This window comes from Oryzias latipes, chromosome 20 (assembly GCF_002234675.1).
Source record: "Oryzias latipes chromosome 20, ASM223467v1".
Classification (NCBI taxonomy): domain Eukaryota; kingdom Metazoa; phylum Chordata; class Actinopteri; order Beloniformes; family Adrianichthyidae; genus Oryzias; species Oryzias latipes.
Genome location: NC_019878.2, coordinates 21,393,806 through 21,410,628, shown reverse-complemented (window position 1 = coordinate 21,410,628; position 16,823 = coordinate 21,393,806). Strand labels below are relative to the sequence as shown.

Sequence of the window (16,823 nt, the reverse complement as noted above, 5' to 3'; positions counted from 1 at the left end):
CTCTGTACTTTTTACTGCTGAGCAATAAAAACATGAAATTCTTCCGTTGGCCTGATTCTTTCTCTTAAACAGATGGGATTTACGGCGTAACAAACCTATTCATGCTGTTTTGCAGACTGCAGCATTGGTTTTGTGTGCAGCTGTGAGCTCCGCCTCATTGTTTCTGACTCCAGCTGATCGTGGGTGAAGCAGACCCGCTCCACCCACACCTGAAGGCTTCATCAGCAGATTTTAGGATTCAACACATCAACACAGGAAAGATTGTTTGTTTTGAGCAAACTGTAGTTTGGGGTTTAATTCGTGAATGCGTTTTTTTTTATTTTAATGAGTTTATGTTAAACCCTGGAGAACGCAAGAACCATTTTCTTCTGGCTTTTTAAGGTTCACTTTTTGTCTGTTTGTTCATTTTGGTCAGCAGCAATTAACTACAGCCACGCTAAAAAAAAAAACAAGAAACAAATGAAAATAGAAATAAATTAAAAAAATGTAAAAATAAAGAAAGAAATTAACTGTGGCAACATTTGACCAGAGTTAACCTTCCTCTGAAGACAATCTCTATAAACTACAGTTTTACATTTTTTTATTAAATACTTTGACAATACTGAATCATAAGAAGCATAATATTTTAGCTTTCTTATACCAAGGTATTGCAACATTTTATCTTGTAGTTTTTACAACGGTTTAAAAATTGTTTAAAAATGTGTTTTGTTTGATTTTTGCACCAGAATTATTCATCTGAGACTATATTGACTTTGGAAGAAGTTGGAAAAACTGTTGTTGAGTTTCACTTTCTTGACCTAAAATGATCGACGCTCTTGGAAACAACATTTCTACTTTTCTCTAAAGTGAATTTGTGTGACTTTACATGAGCTGAATGACCGAAAGATCCTCTCTGATCCTGAAGAGCCTTCCTGTGGACCCTCTGCGGGAACATTTGATCTACAGATTCCACTCCTCAGCTGAATGAACCCTTTGGAAAATCCACGTTATTCTGCAGAAGTTCTTCAGTTTTCCTAGCTGAGATGGACTTAAAAAAACAGGAATGACCACATTTCCATCCTGTTTCATGAAGTTACAGAACATTTCTTGTTACTGAAGAGCCTGACTGTTCATGTTCTGTGTCTGATTCTACAGGCAGTGACACTTTTTTTATTGAACGAGGCTTTTCAATGCTTTTTGAAGATGTGTCATGTCTATAATCTTTCAAAATGTTGACCTACTGGAGAAGGTTTTGCTCTGAGATCTCTTCCAGTTCCAGCTAAGTCCAAATGAACAGATCCAACATTCACAGAACACCTTAGGTTTGACCAGAAGTCTCTTGGTATGTTTGTTAAAAAATTAAATAGAACAAAAAAATTGGAAATAATATCTTTATTAAGACAGCCATGGACCCATGTACATCATGGAGAAAAAAAAAACATAAAGAGATCAAACTATCAAAGAAGAGTTTGATTTGGCATTTTGACTCATTTTCAACTCATTTTCATTCATTTATTTCAAGTATAAATGAATGAATCATAAACAGCAACTTCTGTTTAATTTGTGCATTCTTTCAGTAGCATCAGTGCTCTCTGTATTTACTCTTTTATTTATTTTACAAAAATGTGAAATGTAAGTGTTTTTTCCCTCACATTACACAATAAAGGTTGTATTCGAAAAATTAATATCTTTATGCATTTTTGCAATATGGCACACTCTTTCAGTTTGTGTCAGGATGTATTTATAAAAAGTGAAAAAATACAAAACGGTAGCCGTTTTCAGAACAGATTATAAAGCTGCTAACTTTGGAGAGTTTTTTTTAAACTGTTTCTAACTGTAAATTGAAATTTTAAAGTGGTTAAAAGTTAAAAGAAGTTGTGAATTCAATGTGTTCCTTTAATGACAGAATATATACTGTATGTTACACTTTAAATAAGCAAAAACCAAAGACAAATATGTCATGTGACTGTTTCTTTTGGCAATAATCCTACAGAATGTCTTTGATTAATTCAAACAATTGTTGTGACAAGATATTTAAAAAATATATAAAATTCCCTTAAATTTGTTCAGGCTGGATTAGTAGCTAAAAGGTGATTTTAAAACTGTATTAATCAAGTAAAAATAAAAGTTAGTTATTTAAATTATAGACATTTGGAAGTAAAAAGAAAAGTGAAAAAGAAAACTTGTTTAGTGCTGATGAACAGTAGAAACCTAATGCATGCTTTGTTGTTTGAAACAAAAACATTATGGAAATTCCTGTATAGATTCCTGTAAGATTGATATAATTCAATGACAAAATAAAATATAAATCGCAAATATTTAAACACCTCTGAATATATTTTACCCCTAAAAATCTAAGTTTACTTGGTTTAGACTAGGTAAGGCTATATTTAAAATGCCTACATATTAAAAAACATAAATATAATTTTTAAAAATAAGTTTAAAAAATTATAATTCTCAAAATATAAGTGAATGTAGTTTTGTTATTTTTATGTTGTCATAAAAATGTATATTTATTTTTAGACGGTGTCAAGTTGATGCAACTTTAACTGTACAAATATATTCATACACAGAGCCTTGTTTTATATTTATTAATATTTTAATTTGTATCTTTTGTTTTTCCTGAAACCACCACCCCCCTCTTACCAACCAGAAACATATCCGGTTCAAACCAGAACTACTTCCGGAAGACGGTGCAGGTTTGTCAAATTTCCCGTGCATGGCGTGGTTCTCAGACTATCCAACATTTCAGACCGAAAACTAGGGCGTAATTTTTTATCAGATCGTTTCTAAAAGTAGCTAAACGGACAGATTTGGTTGTAACTTTTTGTCTCCCGGTATTTCCGGCGGCTGTCTTCGCTCCTCGTCGGCGGATTTTGTCGCTTGTCATCGCTCGGTTAGCTCGCCAGCAGCCGCGGCTCTGTGAAAATGGCGGATGTACCAGCAGAGAAGAGCCTGGACGATTTCTTCGCCAAGCGGGATAAAAAGAAGAAGAAAGGGAAGGAGCCGGTCGTTGTGCCCGCGTCCGCAGCGGCGAAGAAGACTAAGAAAGAGAAGGAGAAATCTGCTAAAAACGAGAACCAAGACGCTCAAGTGGAAAAGGTAACTTTTCGGACTCCTCGGCGCTGCTAAGAACGGTGTCGCAGTTTAACTCCGTGCTCGTGACGGTGAAGCTTTTCTTGCTAGCCCGTGTGTTTGTGACGTGGGTAAATCTTGTCACGGGTGGGCTTGGTGACGCGCCGCTGTCGACGGGAACGGCCGCTCCCCGGCATATGGCAGCCGGCGTGGCGAGGTCAGACCTTGGCCCGGGTGTGGAAGCTTTAGTTCGGGGCCTAGCTCACACGGGCGGCCGCAGAAATCCTCCCGCTTTTTGATGCTACAAGTTCAAATCCGTGTTTGTTCCTCCTGAAGGGATCCATCTGTTCGATCTATTGTTCATGAATCGACTAGAAGTGGATTTATTTATTTTTTTTTAATCTAAACTGTTGATATGAACAGCAGGGATTTTTCATGACCATTAACCCCCAAATCTGCTTAAAAATAACAGAAAGTTAAAATAAATTGATTGATTGGATGAATCTATTCCAATTTAATCTCTGCTTTGTTCTAGTTTTAAAAGTATTTGGTTGTAATTGTACGAATAATGTAACTGGAGTTCTGATAAATGGGTATTTACCCATTTTATTGCAATATTTTGTGTTATTGTCATCATTTTTGTGTTGTTTTTTGTAGGACGATGAGGAGTGGAAAGAGTTTGAGCTGAAGGAGGTGGACTACACTGGGCTTCGCCTCCAGGCTTTACAGATGAGGTGAGGGATTGAAAATGATCGTCCTGAACTCGTCTGCAGCTGTGCCAGATTTAAAACTTTGAACAGATTCTGCACTTTTTAAAGTCCACAGACTTATTATATTGAATTCATTTGATATCTTTTATTTGTCCAAAATCCGACCAGCGAGCCCAAAAAAATGTATTTAGATATTTCTGTTCTCTAAGTATTTAATTGCACACATAAAGCAGGCCGGCTGGTCCTCTTTGTAAAAATTTTGGACACCTCTGCTGTAGAAACGGTCCAGGGTGGCGTCCAGAATGGCGTCTGGTCTTGAGATGTTGTTTTTTTTAACTATAACATTACGTTTGTACAACTACTTTGGTAGAACTTGACCTAAACACCAAGCAATCAAGAAAGTACAAAGTAAACAGAAATTCCCCCTGGAAGAGAAGTCGCAGAGGTGGATTCTGGAGACCTGCAACCTCCGGTTTAGGAGGTTTTCATACCATACAAGTGTTTCCTCTCAAAGTGGGACCGTGACGGTGCATGTGGGTATACAATGATTGTGTAGCTTTGCATCATAGCAGTGCAACTACAGCAAAAGCAAAGCGAAGCGCTTGTTTTTTTTTGCTGGACTTTTGGTACATCGTATCTACAAATGATTCCATGTTTGACAGAAGATCGCGGGCGGCAAAGAGGAACACGGCCAAAAAGAGGAAACAACGTTTGGATCTTGAGTTGGGACCAAAAAACAAAAAGTTGAATGTGTGGAAACGGCGTTTTCTTTTGTCGGTTTCATTTTTCTATGGACCTACAAACAATGGTGACACAAAATTGCTATGCTTAAATGGGTTTATTTCATAATGGAAATGCTTAAAACACCAGACTGGACCGGACCGGACCGCTCAGTGAAAACCAGGCGCTAAAGAGCTTTTCTGATCCATTTCTCTCTGACCACAAAGAAGGAGCCACAAAGTCTCTCTTAAAATAAGACTTTAAGGATCAATATAAAAAAAACCTATAGGTATTCTGTATAAATAAATCGAAATAATTCAACTATACACACTTTAATTTATGGTTACTGCATCTTATGGACTCGAGTAGAATAATTAAAAATAAAAGTCAGAACCAGAAATGCTTTTTCATTTTCTAAATGAAAAAGCATTTTTTTGACTCACAATTAAAATGAAAAAACAATACTTCAAAATGATTTTTCTTTTATTTTGTCACCTAATTAAAATGATAATGAAAATGATATTTGACATTTCATATTTAAAATTTTCTCTGGTAAATGTGTAGCAAAATTCATTTAGAAATGTCTAATTTGACAATTAAAATGGATTAACAGAAATGCTTTTTCATTTTCACAATGTAGCTGCATCAAATGACTCAAATGAAAAATCAATACTTTAAAATGCTTTTTCATTTCTACTTAAAAACCGCTTCTGTGTCATAATAAAAAATGTGTCTCCCTCGAACTAGCTTTGTCTTCGGGCGGAGCTAAACCCGGCCCGCTAGCCCGGAGAGAAAGCTAGTCTGTGGAAGCTTTGAAGCGCAGGAAGAAGAAATGCTGCTCAAAGACCTGAGAAACTCTCAACCATCATATGAATTTGTGTTTCCAGTGGTGTCCAGAACAAAATAAAGGCTGATGTTATTCCCACATATTTACATCCAAGTTTCTCTTTGCTGGATTGACCACCTGGAGTTCTGTTCCTCCCCAGCTAATGTTTTTAGCACACATTAGCCTAATGCTAGCCCTTCTTTCGGGTCCTTGCAGCCAAGAAAAAAGCACCGACCGCACAGCTTAAAAAAATTATGAGCCAGCAGGCCCTTAATAATAATCATAACGGTAAAAAAAGCACATTTAGAAGATAGTCTCTTGCAGCTAAGTGCTGGTTTTGCTGTTCGAGGACAGCTGGAGCCCCATCAACAGCTATAGCAGATTTTTCCATGCTAAACGTTTGCTGGTTGACCAACACGGATCTTCTAAATGTCCTTTGACTACTGTATTACTAGCTTGGATGCTCCTGGTGTTAGCAGCCGGACACACGGAGAAAACACAGACGTCATCGCCCCGCCTCCCCTCTGGAAATCCTAAGTCGAATTGAAATATACGACACTATTTCAATTTGTGAAAATGAAAATGTAATCCTCTTTGCATTTTCGTTTTAATTATGGCGCAGAATAAGCGGTTTTTAAGTAGAAATGAAAAACCATTTTGAAGGATTGATTTTTATTTTTAATTATGCTACACAATCGCTTCCATAGCATCTCAGCTAGAAATTTGTAAATCTAGTGAAATCAGAACTAATGAAAGGACTTTTGCCGAATTTTTTAAACCATCAGATACGCAGAAACTCCTTGAATTTTGTTCAAAAATAGAAAGTCTGTTGCACCTCAAGTCTGTATTCTTGTGTTTAATGACTTCAAATGGAGTTTTTGCGGTACACAAAAATCTGTCAAGATGTTCGACTTTAAACTACGAAGGTTTATTGATCGCTGGAGCATCATGGGTAGTGTAGTCAGGAGCCTGGCAGAGCCTGTTCTCAACCGTTTGTAAATGAGTTGAATCAAGTTTCGACATTAAACTGTTTTGTTTTTTTTTTTTGCTCCATGCGCCATACAGTTTAAAAAAATGTTACCTTTTGAAATTAAAACCATTTCATCTGATTCCTTAACCAGAGGGTCACAGAGGAGGCCCTGGAGCCACATGTGGCCTCAAGAGGATTTAAAGACATGGTTCTTACCAACATGAAATGGTTGAATCCAAATCAATTAGCAGCGTTTTCTCAGCTACATTTAAAAGGTATCCTCTTCCGTGGTGCTTTTCTGCCGTCTTAAGATCTAAAGGGCTTTACTAATCAACAAAACGGCAAATTCACATACCTATACGGCACTAACCAAGCCAGCGGGACGTCGGTGTGCTGGTGGGACAGAAGAGGAGACATTGATCGTGGATGGAAGCACGTTTATCATTGAATTTGAAGACACTGAAACTAAGTTTATATTTTATTGCTTTAACTGTTTTGCCTGTTTGTCTTTATGATTGTCTGTCTCTCCGTCAACCAACAGTCTTCTTCACTCGAGTAGAAGAGGGTCTTTCTCAAATTAAACTGAAATTCAGAAAACGTTTGTACAGACCTCAACCCCACTGGGAGTTGTGTAAAAGTCGGTTCAGCCCGTTGTCACTACAGGAAAAAATACACAATTATCCAAACCAGCAGTTTGGCTTTTTATGGCCAGACACGTGTGCAGGTTTTCAGAACGCACTGCAACAATGAAATGACACAAAAACCTTGTGTATCGCTGCTAATCAGAATAAATCTACACAATCCAGGAGGAGCTGCTTGGGTGGGTGTTTACAGCTGGGGTGAGCAACCTGGGTCACACAAATGTATGACGCCAATAGGCACTTTCTCCGTGTTCTGCTGTATTTTTCAGAGTAAAAGAAAATGGGGTTGGAGTGATCATCTCTTCTCACAATGATCTTTTTTTCCCTCTCCTATGGCGTCATAAGGAAAGGGTCCGTTCACGCAGCGCCGCGACTGAATTATGACGCTGTCCAATTGCCTTTCCTACCCATGCACATGCGTCACGTTCCATCCACAAACACTCAGTGCCCCCATTTCCCATCATCCCTTTTTTGTTTTACACGCTTACGCTAGCTTACAGCTCCTCACGCCTCCAGCCTAACATTAACGGTGCAACAAAAATGGCACCAATATTCTAGCTATCCAGGTGTACAGTTCTGATCCAGATTCCAGTTCAGACGAGGAAAACAGACCTTTTTTTCTGACAGTGGATGCTTCAGATGGAGTGGAGGAGGAAGTTTGTGGCCCCGCCCACTGTCGTTAGTTTGTAACAAGTGTATAAACTGCATTTTTGTCGTCTGTTCCTGGTTCACAACGCAGAAAGACATGATCACAAATACAATTTTAATCTTAATTTTCTTCATATGTCCTCCATTATCAGAAGATTTTCATTGGAATGGGTCTTTAAAACCTCCAAATCCATTTATAGTTCTCATTACAAAACGGATGCTGATGTGGAGACAAGTTGTTAATCAGAATTTTAGATTTCATTGGTTTGTCATGGAAGTTAATTTCTAAAATCTGCAAAGGACTTTTTTTTTTTTTTTTTTACAATGAGTTGAAATGTTTTTAAGGCTGTAAAACTTCATGAAACACCTTTCTCAGAACATTTTTCCACTTTTCTCTCTTATGGAAACTCCCAGATGTCACAACTGTAGAAAGGATTCGTGTTGACTTGTCCACCTGAACACTTTCTGCACTGGAGACAAAACACGGAGGAGATTGAGTGACAGTAGGCAACAGCCAATCGAGACGGAGAAAACTGTGCACTAAAAAAATGATGCTAAAAACATCTGCAGGAAAACAGTAAAAGATATTTTAATGTTTTGTTAAGCAGCTAATGTTACCTCGATGCTTTTATTTTGTCAAACAGCATTTTTCCACGCTTATATTTTCCAAACTTCCATGCCATCTCAATTCAATGTTTTTGAGGCGAGTCGACGGTAAATTCTGGATGTTCCTCCACGTTTTGTGTTATTTTTGTCGCACACTAACCATCTTGTTGCTGACATTTTTTTCTTCAGTGATGAACGAGAGGAAGAGGAGTATGAGAAGGAGGAGGTGGGAGAGGATGGAGAGATCATTCTGGTTAGTGGGGACAAAGTGTCCGGCCCCTGGAACAAGTCTGGGGCTCCTCCCCCTGCCGCCGCTGCTGCTCCTGATGGTGAGCAGTGAAGGGATCTGTTTTTGAACGCCGTCCTCCCCAAAAGCGCCGCTAACCTCCTTTTTTTGTGCTAGTTGAAGAAGTGGAGGCGCCTGAAGCCAAGCCTTCCGGCGTGTACCGACCTCCTGGAGCCAGGCTGACCACCAACAAACGGGGCCCCACCCAGGGCCCCCCAGAGATCTTCAGCGACACGCAGTTCCCCTCGCTGTCGGCCTCGGCGAAGCACGTGGAGACGCGCAAGTGGGTTTGAAGCTTGAGCCGCCGGCATCGGAGCGACGAAGAGCTGTGCGTCACGCATGTGCTTCCTGTTTGTTGCAGAGACAAAGAAATGGAGAAGACGTTCGAGGTGGTGAAGCACCGGAACCGCGGCCGGGAGGAGACCACGGGCGCCTCCGTGCAGCACCTGCAGCTCGACAACCAGTACGCCATCCTGGGGGACAAGTAGAAGCTCCGCCCTCCCGCTCAGCCCACGGGAGGAAGCTGACTCCGGCTGTCTGGGCTGCAGTCCTGACAGAGATGCTGCACCCCCCCCTCCCCCTCCCCGGTCACCACACCAAACAAAAGTACACAATGCCACGGCAGCGACACGCTTCACACACGTCACACACACCCGGTCAGCAGAACTGAGGGGCTGCAGCGGAAGGGGCAGGAAAAGGGGGGGGTCTTCATAACATACCCCAACATCCGACACTGCAGCGAGTGTCGTCGCCCCCTGTGGGCGGTGATCAGAGCGGCGGTTGTGTGGCGCAGCTTCTGCCCGGACTTCAACGCGCTTTGACGCTTCCTCAGAGGACGGAAGACTTTAGACGACCCGACGGACTCTCCGTGAAAACTACGCTTTGTGTTTTCTTTTTGTGTTTTTGGCCAAGCGCGCACGCTTCCTCTGAGGTGCGGTCCCGGGACGCGGTGATGCTTCTCCAGCGGCGTTTGTTTTGGATTTTTTTTTTTCTCTCTCCCTGGGGGGCGGGGGCGAACCCCGGCCGTCCACCCGGCTGTTTCAAACTGGGTTTTCACGCATGCTGACGACACTCTGGAGGTGGCGGCCATCCTCACAATCTCTTTATCAAGTGACCTTACTGACGAAGAGTCGCGGAGGCCTCTTCATCTCTCACCACTTTGCAAAGAGAGGAAACGTCTCCAATGGTTCTGGTCCAGATTGTAGTTCTGTTGTAGATTGCCTGATGATTACAGCGATTTACTGTCATCCGTGTCCACTGGTGGATCTTGCTCCTCTTTACCTTCAAAACATGAAAGAAATTGAATAAATAAAGCTTGTTTCTAATCTGAGACGGTCCTGTCGGCGGCGTTTCACAAGAAAAGCAACAGCTGGGATGCATTTATTTTGAAAATATCCAAAGCAAAGAGGACAATCCGTAAAATGTGAAACCATAAGAGTCCTCGGTTTTCTGGAAATGAGGCAAACCTCGGCGTCGATCGGCTCGCCCTCGTCTTTGAGGAAGGGTTTGTCGTGACGGTCCATGGTTCCTCTGGTCCGGCTCTGAAGCTCCAGGTCTTCATTCCCACCTTCACCCTCAGCGTTGATCTAGATTTACTGCTACTAGGAATAAAGGAGCGTACCAAGCCGTCTGAAAGACTCAATGATCAGTTTTTCAAAATAAAAGTACTTTTGAAAAAAGTGACTTCTGAGTTATTTAAAAAAAAAGAGAGAGAAAACATTTGTTAAACTTTTATTCATTTGAATGAAATTCAGACCTCCTGAATTGTATTTTTTAATTAATTTTGTCTCCGAATGAAAATTTACAAAATTTAAGTTTATAAATTACAAAAAAGGTCATGTTATTCAAATAAAAATGAAGAAATGTACTTCCATTTTTAACCAAGTTCTAGTCTAAACTTAGCCTGACTTTGAATATGTTAAAGAAAAATCTGCCTCCTTTTTTTAGATTTCCTAATGATAAATTAAATCAGTTTTTTTCTTTCATTTTGTATAATAAAAAACCTATTTAGACTATTTGAACTTTAGTCAGCAAAGAAAATCTAGATTCCAGTTAACTGAGTTTAACTTTAACCCATGGCTCCCTATACACGAAATACGCAGCCGCGTAGGGCCCCCGCCACCACCAGGGCCCCGAAGTGGCGAAAAAAATAAGAGCCAAATCTGGCAACCCATTTCACAGCGCGTCCGTACCAACGTGCGCTCTGAATGTTGTGCAAAAGAAAGTTGGCTGCACTTTAATGATCGCCCCCTTCCACACACCTGTACGGAGCCCGAGTCCTGACATTAACATATACAAAAACATATCTTGTTTCCACAGATTATTATCTCGTTCGTACGAAATACTTTTCCGTTCCCACAAGATACTATTGCGTTCCCTCAAAATACTATTCCGTTCCCTCGAAATGATTAACTCGTGCGAACGCAATAATTATGTCGTTCGAACGCAATAATTAATCCGTTCGAACGCAATAATTATTCACGTCATAAATCTTTCACGCGGATATGCTCTCTGTACGCCGGCAAAAGCCGCTTTCAGCGGTAACTTCCGTTTCTCTGTGACCCATATTCGTTCAAAAAAGGAACATGAAAAACAAAATGATCACTTTATTACCGTCTCAATGAATGTAAGAAAAATATCAAAAGAACTAGGCTGCTTTGTCATGCGATAGCTCCTGCTAGGCTACTACTAGCGCCGCCGCAGAGCTCTTTGATGTATGCCGGCATTTGGGCAACTAGCTGGTCGGTTGACAGACAGACAGCTGTCTTTATTTTTCTTACATTCATTGAGACAGTAATAAAGTGATCATTTTTGTTTTTCATGTTCCTTTTTTGAACGAATATGGGTCACAGAGACACGAAAGTTACCGCTGAAAGCGGCTTTTGCCGGCGTACAGAGAGCATATCCGCCTGAAAGATTTATGACGTGAATAATTACTGCGTTCGAATGGATTAATTATTGCGTTCGAACGACATAATTATTGCGTTCGCACGAGTTAATCATTTCGAGGGAACGGAATAGTATTTTGAGGAAACGCAATAGTATCTTGTGGGAACGGAATAGTATTTCGAGGGAACGACATAATAACCTGTGGGAACAAGATATTAATCTGTGGGAACAAGATATATTTTTATATCTTAATGTCAGGACACGGGCTCAGTACACCTGAACCAATCTGGCAACCCAAATGATGACGTTACGCCACTCTTAGCAACGATTGGTCAACATCATTTCATCTACGCCTGGCACAGTGTACATTTACGCATTTTGTTTCAATAACGTCTGGAAAAAGAAAAAAAAACGAGCGCATTTTGTCACGTTGATCAACGCGACAACAAGAGAACTTTATGCCAAAGAGACTTTATCCATCAGGAGCTGAAAACAGATGAAGAATTGAAACATCAGTCACAAGGGAAGTTTGGAGGATGTTGTATTCTTCTCCTGCCTTTCTGCGCGATTTACGTAAAATACTAATCAATCCGAGGTGAAGATTGCACAAAACTATCCCGTTTGTCGTAATTTCCAATGGAAAACTAGAAAATAATTCTGATACCCAAGTTTCCAAGATGAGGTCAGACATAACCTTCCAAAACGGAGGAGAGCAGAGAAAAGCAAATAATGACAACGGTGGCTGATAATTAAAACACTTCCGGTGAAGCAGCAGCAACTGGTGATGTGAGGTCGTCAACTGTCAATCAAACTTCAGCTTCAAGGTTCCACTGATGGAGATGAAAGGAGACAGTAGAGCAAGAAGGTGCTGGTTCAAATCCCAGAAAGCACCAGATGGAGGAAAAATGGTGATCGACAAAGTGCTGACTGATGTACAGAATAGTGCAATGGAACTGACTTGATCTCCAAAGCAGAGAAGCGCTGGTTCAATTCCCCGTCTCAGTTTTGTTGTTTTCGGTTTTTGCCGCTCCTTGACAGTCATCGGCTCAAAGGAACAAAGCAACACAGTTCTGCTGTAGACAGATTAGCACAGTGGGAGTGTTTCTGTCCTTGAAGCAGGAGAGCGCAGGTTCAAGTCCCAGTCAGGGACATCGAGGTGTTCAGTCGCTTCACAATTCAAGCTGCGGCTAGGAGGAGTCAGGACGTCCGGAAAGGGGGGCTTCATCTTTGCCCCCCCCTCCCTGAGGAAGGAGGACCAGGAGAAGAGGATCCCAGAAGAAGATGTGCATTTAGATAGATCCATGCAGAATGCAGCTTGGATGTGTGGAGGGTCTGCACACTGTAGATGTAATACAGGTAGAGAAATACCTGGAGGTGGAGGGCAGGTGAGGGATGTGTGGAGTAAGTAAAACTTTTATTTACAAGAACTTTTATTTATCAACTCGTAACTTAATTAACATTTTTAGCTTTATATATTTCTACATAATAATTAATAATGCTACAAACACCAACTTTTCGAGTTTGAAAGACAAGATTTATGTAAGTGTAGTACCATAATGTAGTTTGTACTGTGAAGGTACTATCATGATCTAGTTGCATTAGAATAAAGCTACACCCCCCCCGCCCTCCTGTTAATAGTTAGTCTAGTTGGTTTAGCCCTCCTGTTGGTTGCTAGTCTTCTAGGTACCTGTCTCACTACCAGTTAGCTGTAGCTCTAATATCAACCTTCATCACCTATCTTATAGCACAGAAGTTGTTGATCTCCTACCAGACTAAAGATGAAGCCACCCCCCCTTCCCAGCATCCCTGACTCTTCCTCACCCAAAGCATGAGTTGTGATCCAGGACTTGAACCTGCACTCTTCTGCTTCAAGGACAGAAACACTCCCACTGGGCTAATCTGTCTACAGCAGGACTGTGTTGCTTTGTTCCTTTGAGCTGAACACGCTCCACATGTTTCAAAAATCAACAATCAGGTTTAAAGACACAGACTATGACATCTACTTCCTAAGGACCCTTATTCTAACTGGGAATTGAACCAGCACATTCTCACTGGAAGCACAGAGACACTGCCACCACACTACTCTATCTGCATCAGAGCAGGGATTCTGGGCCATGAAGGATCTTCACGCAGAGTCAGCTTTTATAGCGACGGTTTGTTAACGAGTCGGGAATTGAACCAGTCACTCCCACTGCAATATTTAAAGCACCACACAGGTCCCAAAAAAATGTCCTTTTTCAGTTTTTAAACTAATTTGGATTTACACGACAGTTGTTTAACTTACTGGTACATCCTTTTATCCGTTTGTAACGTCACACTTAAAATAAAACAAAGTCAAAGAGATTTCATCATTACACAGAACATTCTTCTAATGCTTTATTTCTGCTTTAGCTATAAAAAATGCCCTTGTAAACTTACTTTGTAAAAATTTCAAAACATTTAAGGCATGACAAAATGTTGAAAGCTTTTATCAATTTAGTGTCTATCCATCTTCAGAACCAACTGAATCCTTTTCAGGGCCACATAGTTGCTGGAGCCTATCTCAGCTGTTTTTGGGCAAAGGCAGGATACGCCACGAAAAAAACTCCCTTTTATGTTTTTGCTTTCATGTTGATGCTAAATGTGGGTAATTTTGGAGCCAAAGAATGCGCATTTATTTTCGATGCATATTTATATGCATTAAGGGATGAATGCATTGTTTTTGTCTATTATTCAGGATATATACTTATTTATTTACCTTCTGTCATGGTATATTTGGGATGCACGAGCAGCATTCCAAGGAAACAGATATCCAATCTTGGAAACGTTCTGAGGGTTTGCACGGATTTCAGGCAGCAACACCAGCTTTACATGTCAGAATGTAAATTGTTTTCGCTATTCTACTCACAAATATCATAATGAAACACTCCAAAACAGTTTTGGGAGGTTAACTGTATATATTTCATACTGAAAGCAGTTTAAAAAACATTTTAGTATCCAGTTGTTCTCAAATAAAACACTTAAATTTTACTTCCGTTCAAAGTTTGTTTTTTCACTTGCTGGTATTTGCATTAAATGACATTCCAAACAACTCCTTTTTTTCCAATTTTATTTGAGATGTATGTACATAATATGCAAAGTTTGCTGAACAATAAGTTGGCATTGCTTTGTAACAATTCACCCTCCACTCAGTAGGGGAACGTCACAACGCCGTTCTACGGCTGGGGCATTAAATATCAAGACAATCTGCTCTCTAACATTACCGAGAAAAAAACTCATTACAGTTTGTTGGTGCTGCTGATCAGTTAGAGGGCCCACAAATTAAATTTCGCTTAGGGCCCCCGGAAGACCAGGGCCGGCCCTGCACAAGGGTTAATAGATAACTGATGATTTGTATGTAGATTTTGGGGGGAAAATAACTTGTAAATAAAGAAAGACAAAGACTTTTGCACGAGATCAGAATTATCTTTATTTAAAGGCTGAAACAGCAGCAGCTTCCGTCTTTCAAAGTTTTCTCCGTCTGCTGAGCTTCTCCGGACCGACTTCACTTTTTCTTCTGTTTGGGTAGAAACGAAAACAGCAAATCAATGTTTTTCTCTGTCCGCCCGCTGAAACATTAAACCCTTTCTAATGTCCTGTTGGCTTTATTTTGAAAATCTCACACCGAGCTTCACCTGGTCCTCCTTTGGTGGTGGGGGCGGGAAACCCACCCCACTGTCAAGGTAGACCAACTGCTGGAGGAAATGAGTCAGGATTAGATTAGAAGACAAATAATCTCTGAGATTATCACCAATCATGACTGAATATGGAAATTATTTCTGTAACCCTTGTTCTATCCTAGTCACTTTAACATTGGGAGTTGGGTCATCTAGACCCACTAAACAGTGCTCTGAACCTTTTTTCTTCAATGATTTGTGATCTTCACTGGTGTCCATGGATTACATGAAATCTTTCCACCTTTATCCACCTTTGTCATGGTATGAGTAACACGTCAAAGTAAGGGGGGGGGGGGTCATCTAAGATAGCACAAGGGCTAAAATGTTGAAATAATACCGCATGGCTGCGTTCTAATTAATTGAAATTTCGTTTTTGGTAAAGTATTTCCTTCAGGGAACAGAAAAAATTCTTTGAATGTTTTATTCCGGCAGGAGAAATCCATTTTTACTCTAATCTGATCTTCTCAGCAGTTTAATTTATCCTAAAAATGGTTTAATTATATCAGATTTAAATTATTAAACCTTTTAATAAACCAAACTGCACTAAATATAAAAACATTTGCAATTCAAAAATAGAAACCTTTAGTTTGACATGAAAAAAGGTAAAGTAATGTATTTTTTTTACACTTTTGTTAAATTTTGTGTCTAAAACATGTTTATAGAGCTAAAACTTTAACTGAAAACATTTTTAATGTGAATAAAATTGAAGGAACTGTTCAGTTCAAAACGACATCAGAAAACTTTCATTTTAATTGAAATAAACAGAAAACGTCACTTCGGGGAGAAAAATATGAATAATGTAAAACAAAAGAAAAAAGACCATAAATTTGACCAGCTGTTGTATTTTATTATTCTAATCTTTAAATTTGTTTTATGCTAAACCTTTAATTACTTTCATCTCATTTACTCATTTAATTTACCAACTAAATCAATATTTTCATGTAAAAGTATATTCTTGTAGCTTTTCTTACAGCAGAAACATAAACATTTACTTACATTTTTGTCCACTTTTGTTTCTGGTGTTGATGTGATGTTAGGCGTATTTTCAGTTAAAACCTGCAAACAAAAAATACATTTTAAACAGTTTCACTGAAGACTGAGTGAATTTTTCCTAAAGGTTAATAACATCATGAAGGTGTTTTGTAGAATCTCTTTGCTGTTTGTTTGTGATTTGATTTTATTATAAGTTGTATTGCACTGTTATATGAAGTTGGCTATCACGCTAATAACGCGAGAGTTCCTGTGAACTCGCGGGATTTGATATTGGGCTGAGGAGTTTATTCTCACATCATAATAGATCCATGCAAAAAGCAGCTTGGAAAAGGAGTATACCAGCTGTGAACGGTTGTTCACAGACTGGTAATTCCACAAAGACCTCCGAAGTGACAGGCAGCCACGAGGTAGTTAACTTGTTAGGTATTTTTTGGTATAATTGTAAATGTATATTGTAAATGTAAATTCTGTTCTGTAGTTTTCACGGCGTGACATGGAGTGAAGACATTGAAACACGCCTGTTCTCGAGAATACCGTGTCCAGCATTGCCATTGAGGAGGAACAGTGAAGAAAACTCTACAGTGAAAACTCTTCCAGCCAAGCGCCGCGGGGGAGAAGCTCGAGAGACGGACGGCACAGCAGCTGCAGTTGGTCGATAACCGACGTTCACCACAAGAGGGCGCCGTTACACCAGCTCAACGTTCCCCAGCAACAGTGCTTCGTTGATTGAGGACAGTTTCATAAAGTAAAGTAGCAAATAAGAAAATAATTTTCCTCTAAGGAAA

General features: G+C 39.9%; 2 protein-coding genes and 1 long non-coding RNA gene across 4 annotated transcripts in view; 1 reads left to right on the top strand and 2 right to left on the bottom strand.

Annotated features, from left to right (window-relative positions):
- The first annotated feature begins 2,612 nt into the window (after positions 1 to 2,612).
- On the top strand, positions 2,613 to 10,140 carry cdv3 (CDV3 homolog). Its single transcript, XM_023950140.1, has 6 exons — positions 2,613 to 2,678; positions 2,881 to 3,081; positions 3,712 to 3,788; positions 8,365 to 8,504; positions 8,579 to 8,744; positions 8,823 to 10,140. Exons 2-6 carry the CDS (start codon positions 2,908 to 2,910, stop codon positions 8,947 to 8,949), a joined length of 684 nt encoding a protein of 227 aa, XP_023805908.1. The 5' UTR covers positions 2,613 to 2,678; positions 2,881 to 2,907; the 3' UTR covers positions 8,950 to 10,140.
- Positions 9,442 to 12,690, bottom strand: LOC111946619. Its single transcript, XR_002872349.1, has 2 exons — positions 11,627 to 12,690; positions 9,442 to 10,722 (listed from the first exon to the last, which is right to left on the bottom strand). It is a non-coding gene; the product is annotated as an uncharacterized LOC111946619 (long non-coding RNA).
- A 2,083-nt stretch (positions 12,691 to 14,773) lies between these two features.
- scrib (scribbled planar cell polarity protein) overlaps positions 14,774 to 16,823 on the bottom strand; it is a 79,967-nt gene continuing 77,917 nt past the window's right edge. The window contains exons 48-50 of one of the 2 annotated variants that reach the window (XM_023950146.1): positions 16,042 to 16,101; positions 15,004 to 15,060; positions 14,774 to 14,885 (exon numbers count right to left, since the gene is read on the bottom strand). The gene's annotated coding sequence lies outside the window, so the exon portion shown is untranslated. Of the gene's footprint in view, positions 14,886 to 15,003; positions 15,064 to 16,041; positions 16,102 to 16,823 lie in introns of both variants that reach the window. The other variant, XM_023950145.1, reaches the window with a different exon arrangement.

Bases quoted from the DNA above. Each gene is read 5' to 3' on its own strand.
- cdv3 (XM_023950140.1), top strand. From the start codon at position 2,908: ATGGCGGATGTACCAGCAGAGAAGAGCCTGGACGATTTCTTCGCCAAG. The intron at 3,789-8,364 runs GTGAGGGATTGA...TTTTTTCTTCAG, and splicing joins CTCCAGGCTTTACAGATGAG to TGATGAACGAGAGGAAGAGG. The intron at 8,745-8,822 runs GTGGGTTTGAAG...TGTTTGTTGCAG, and splicing joins AAGCACGTGGAGACGCGCAA to AGACAAAGAAATGGAGAAGA.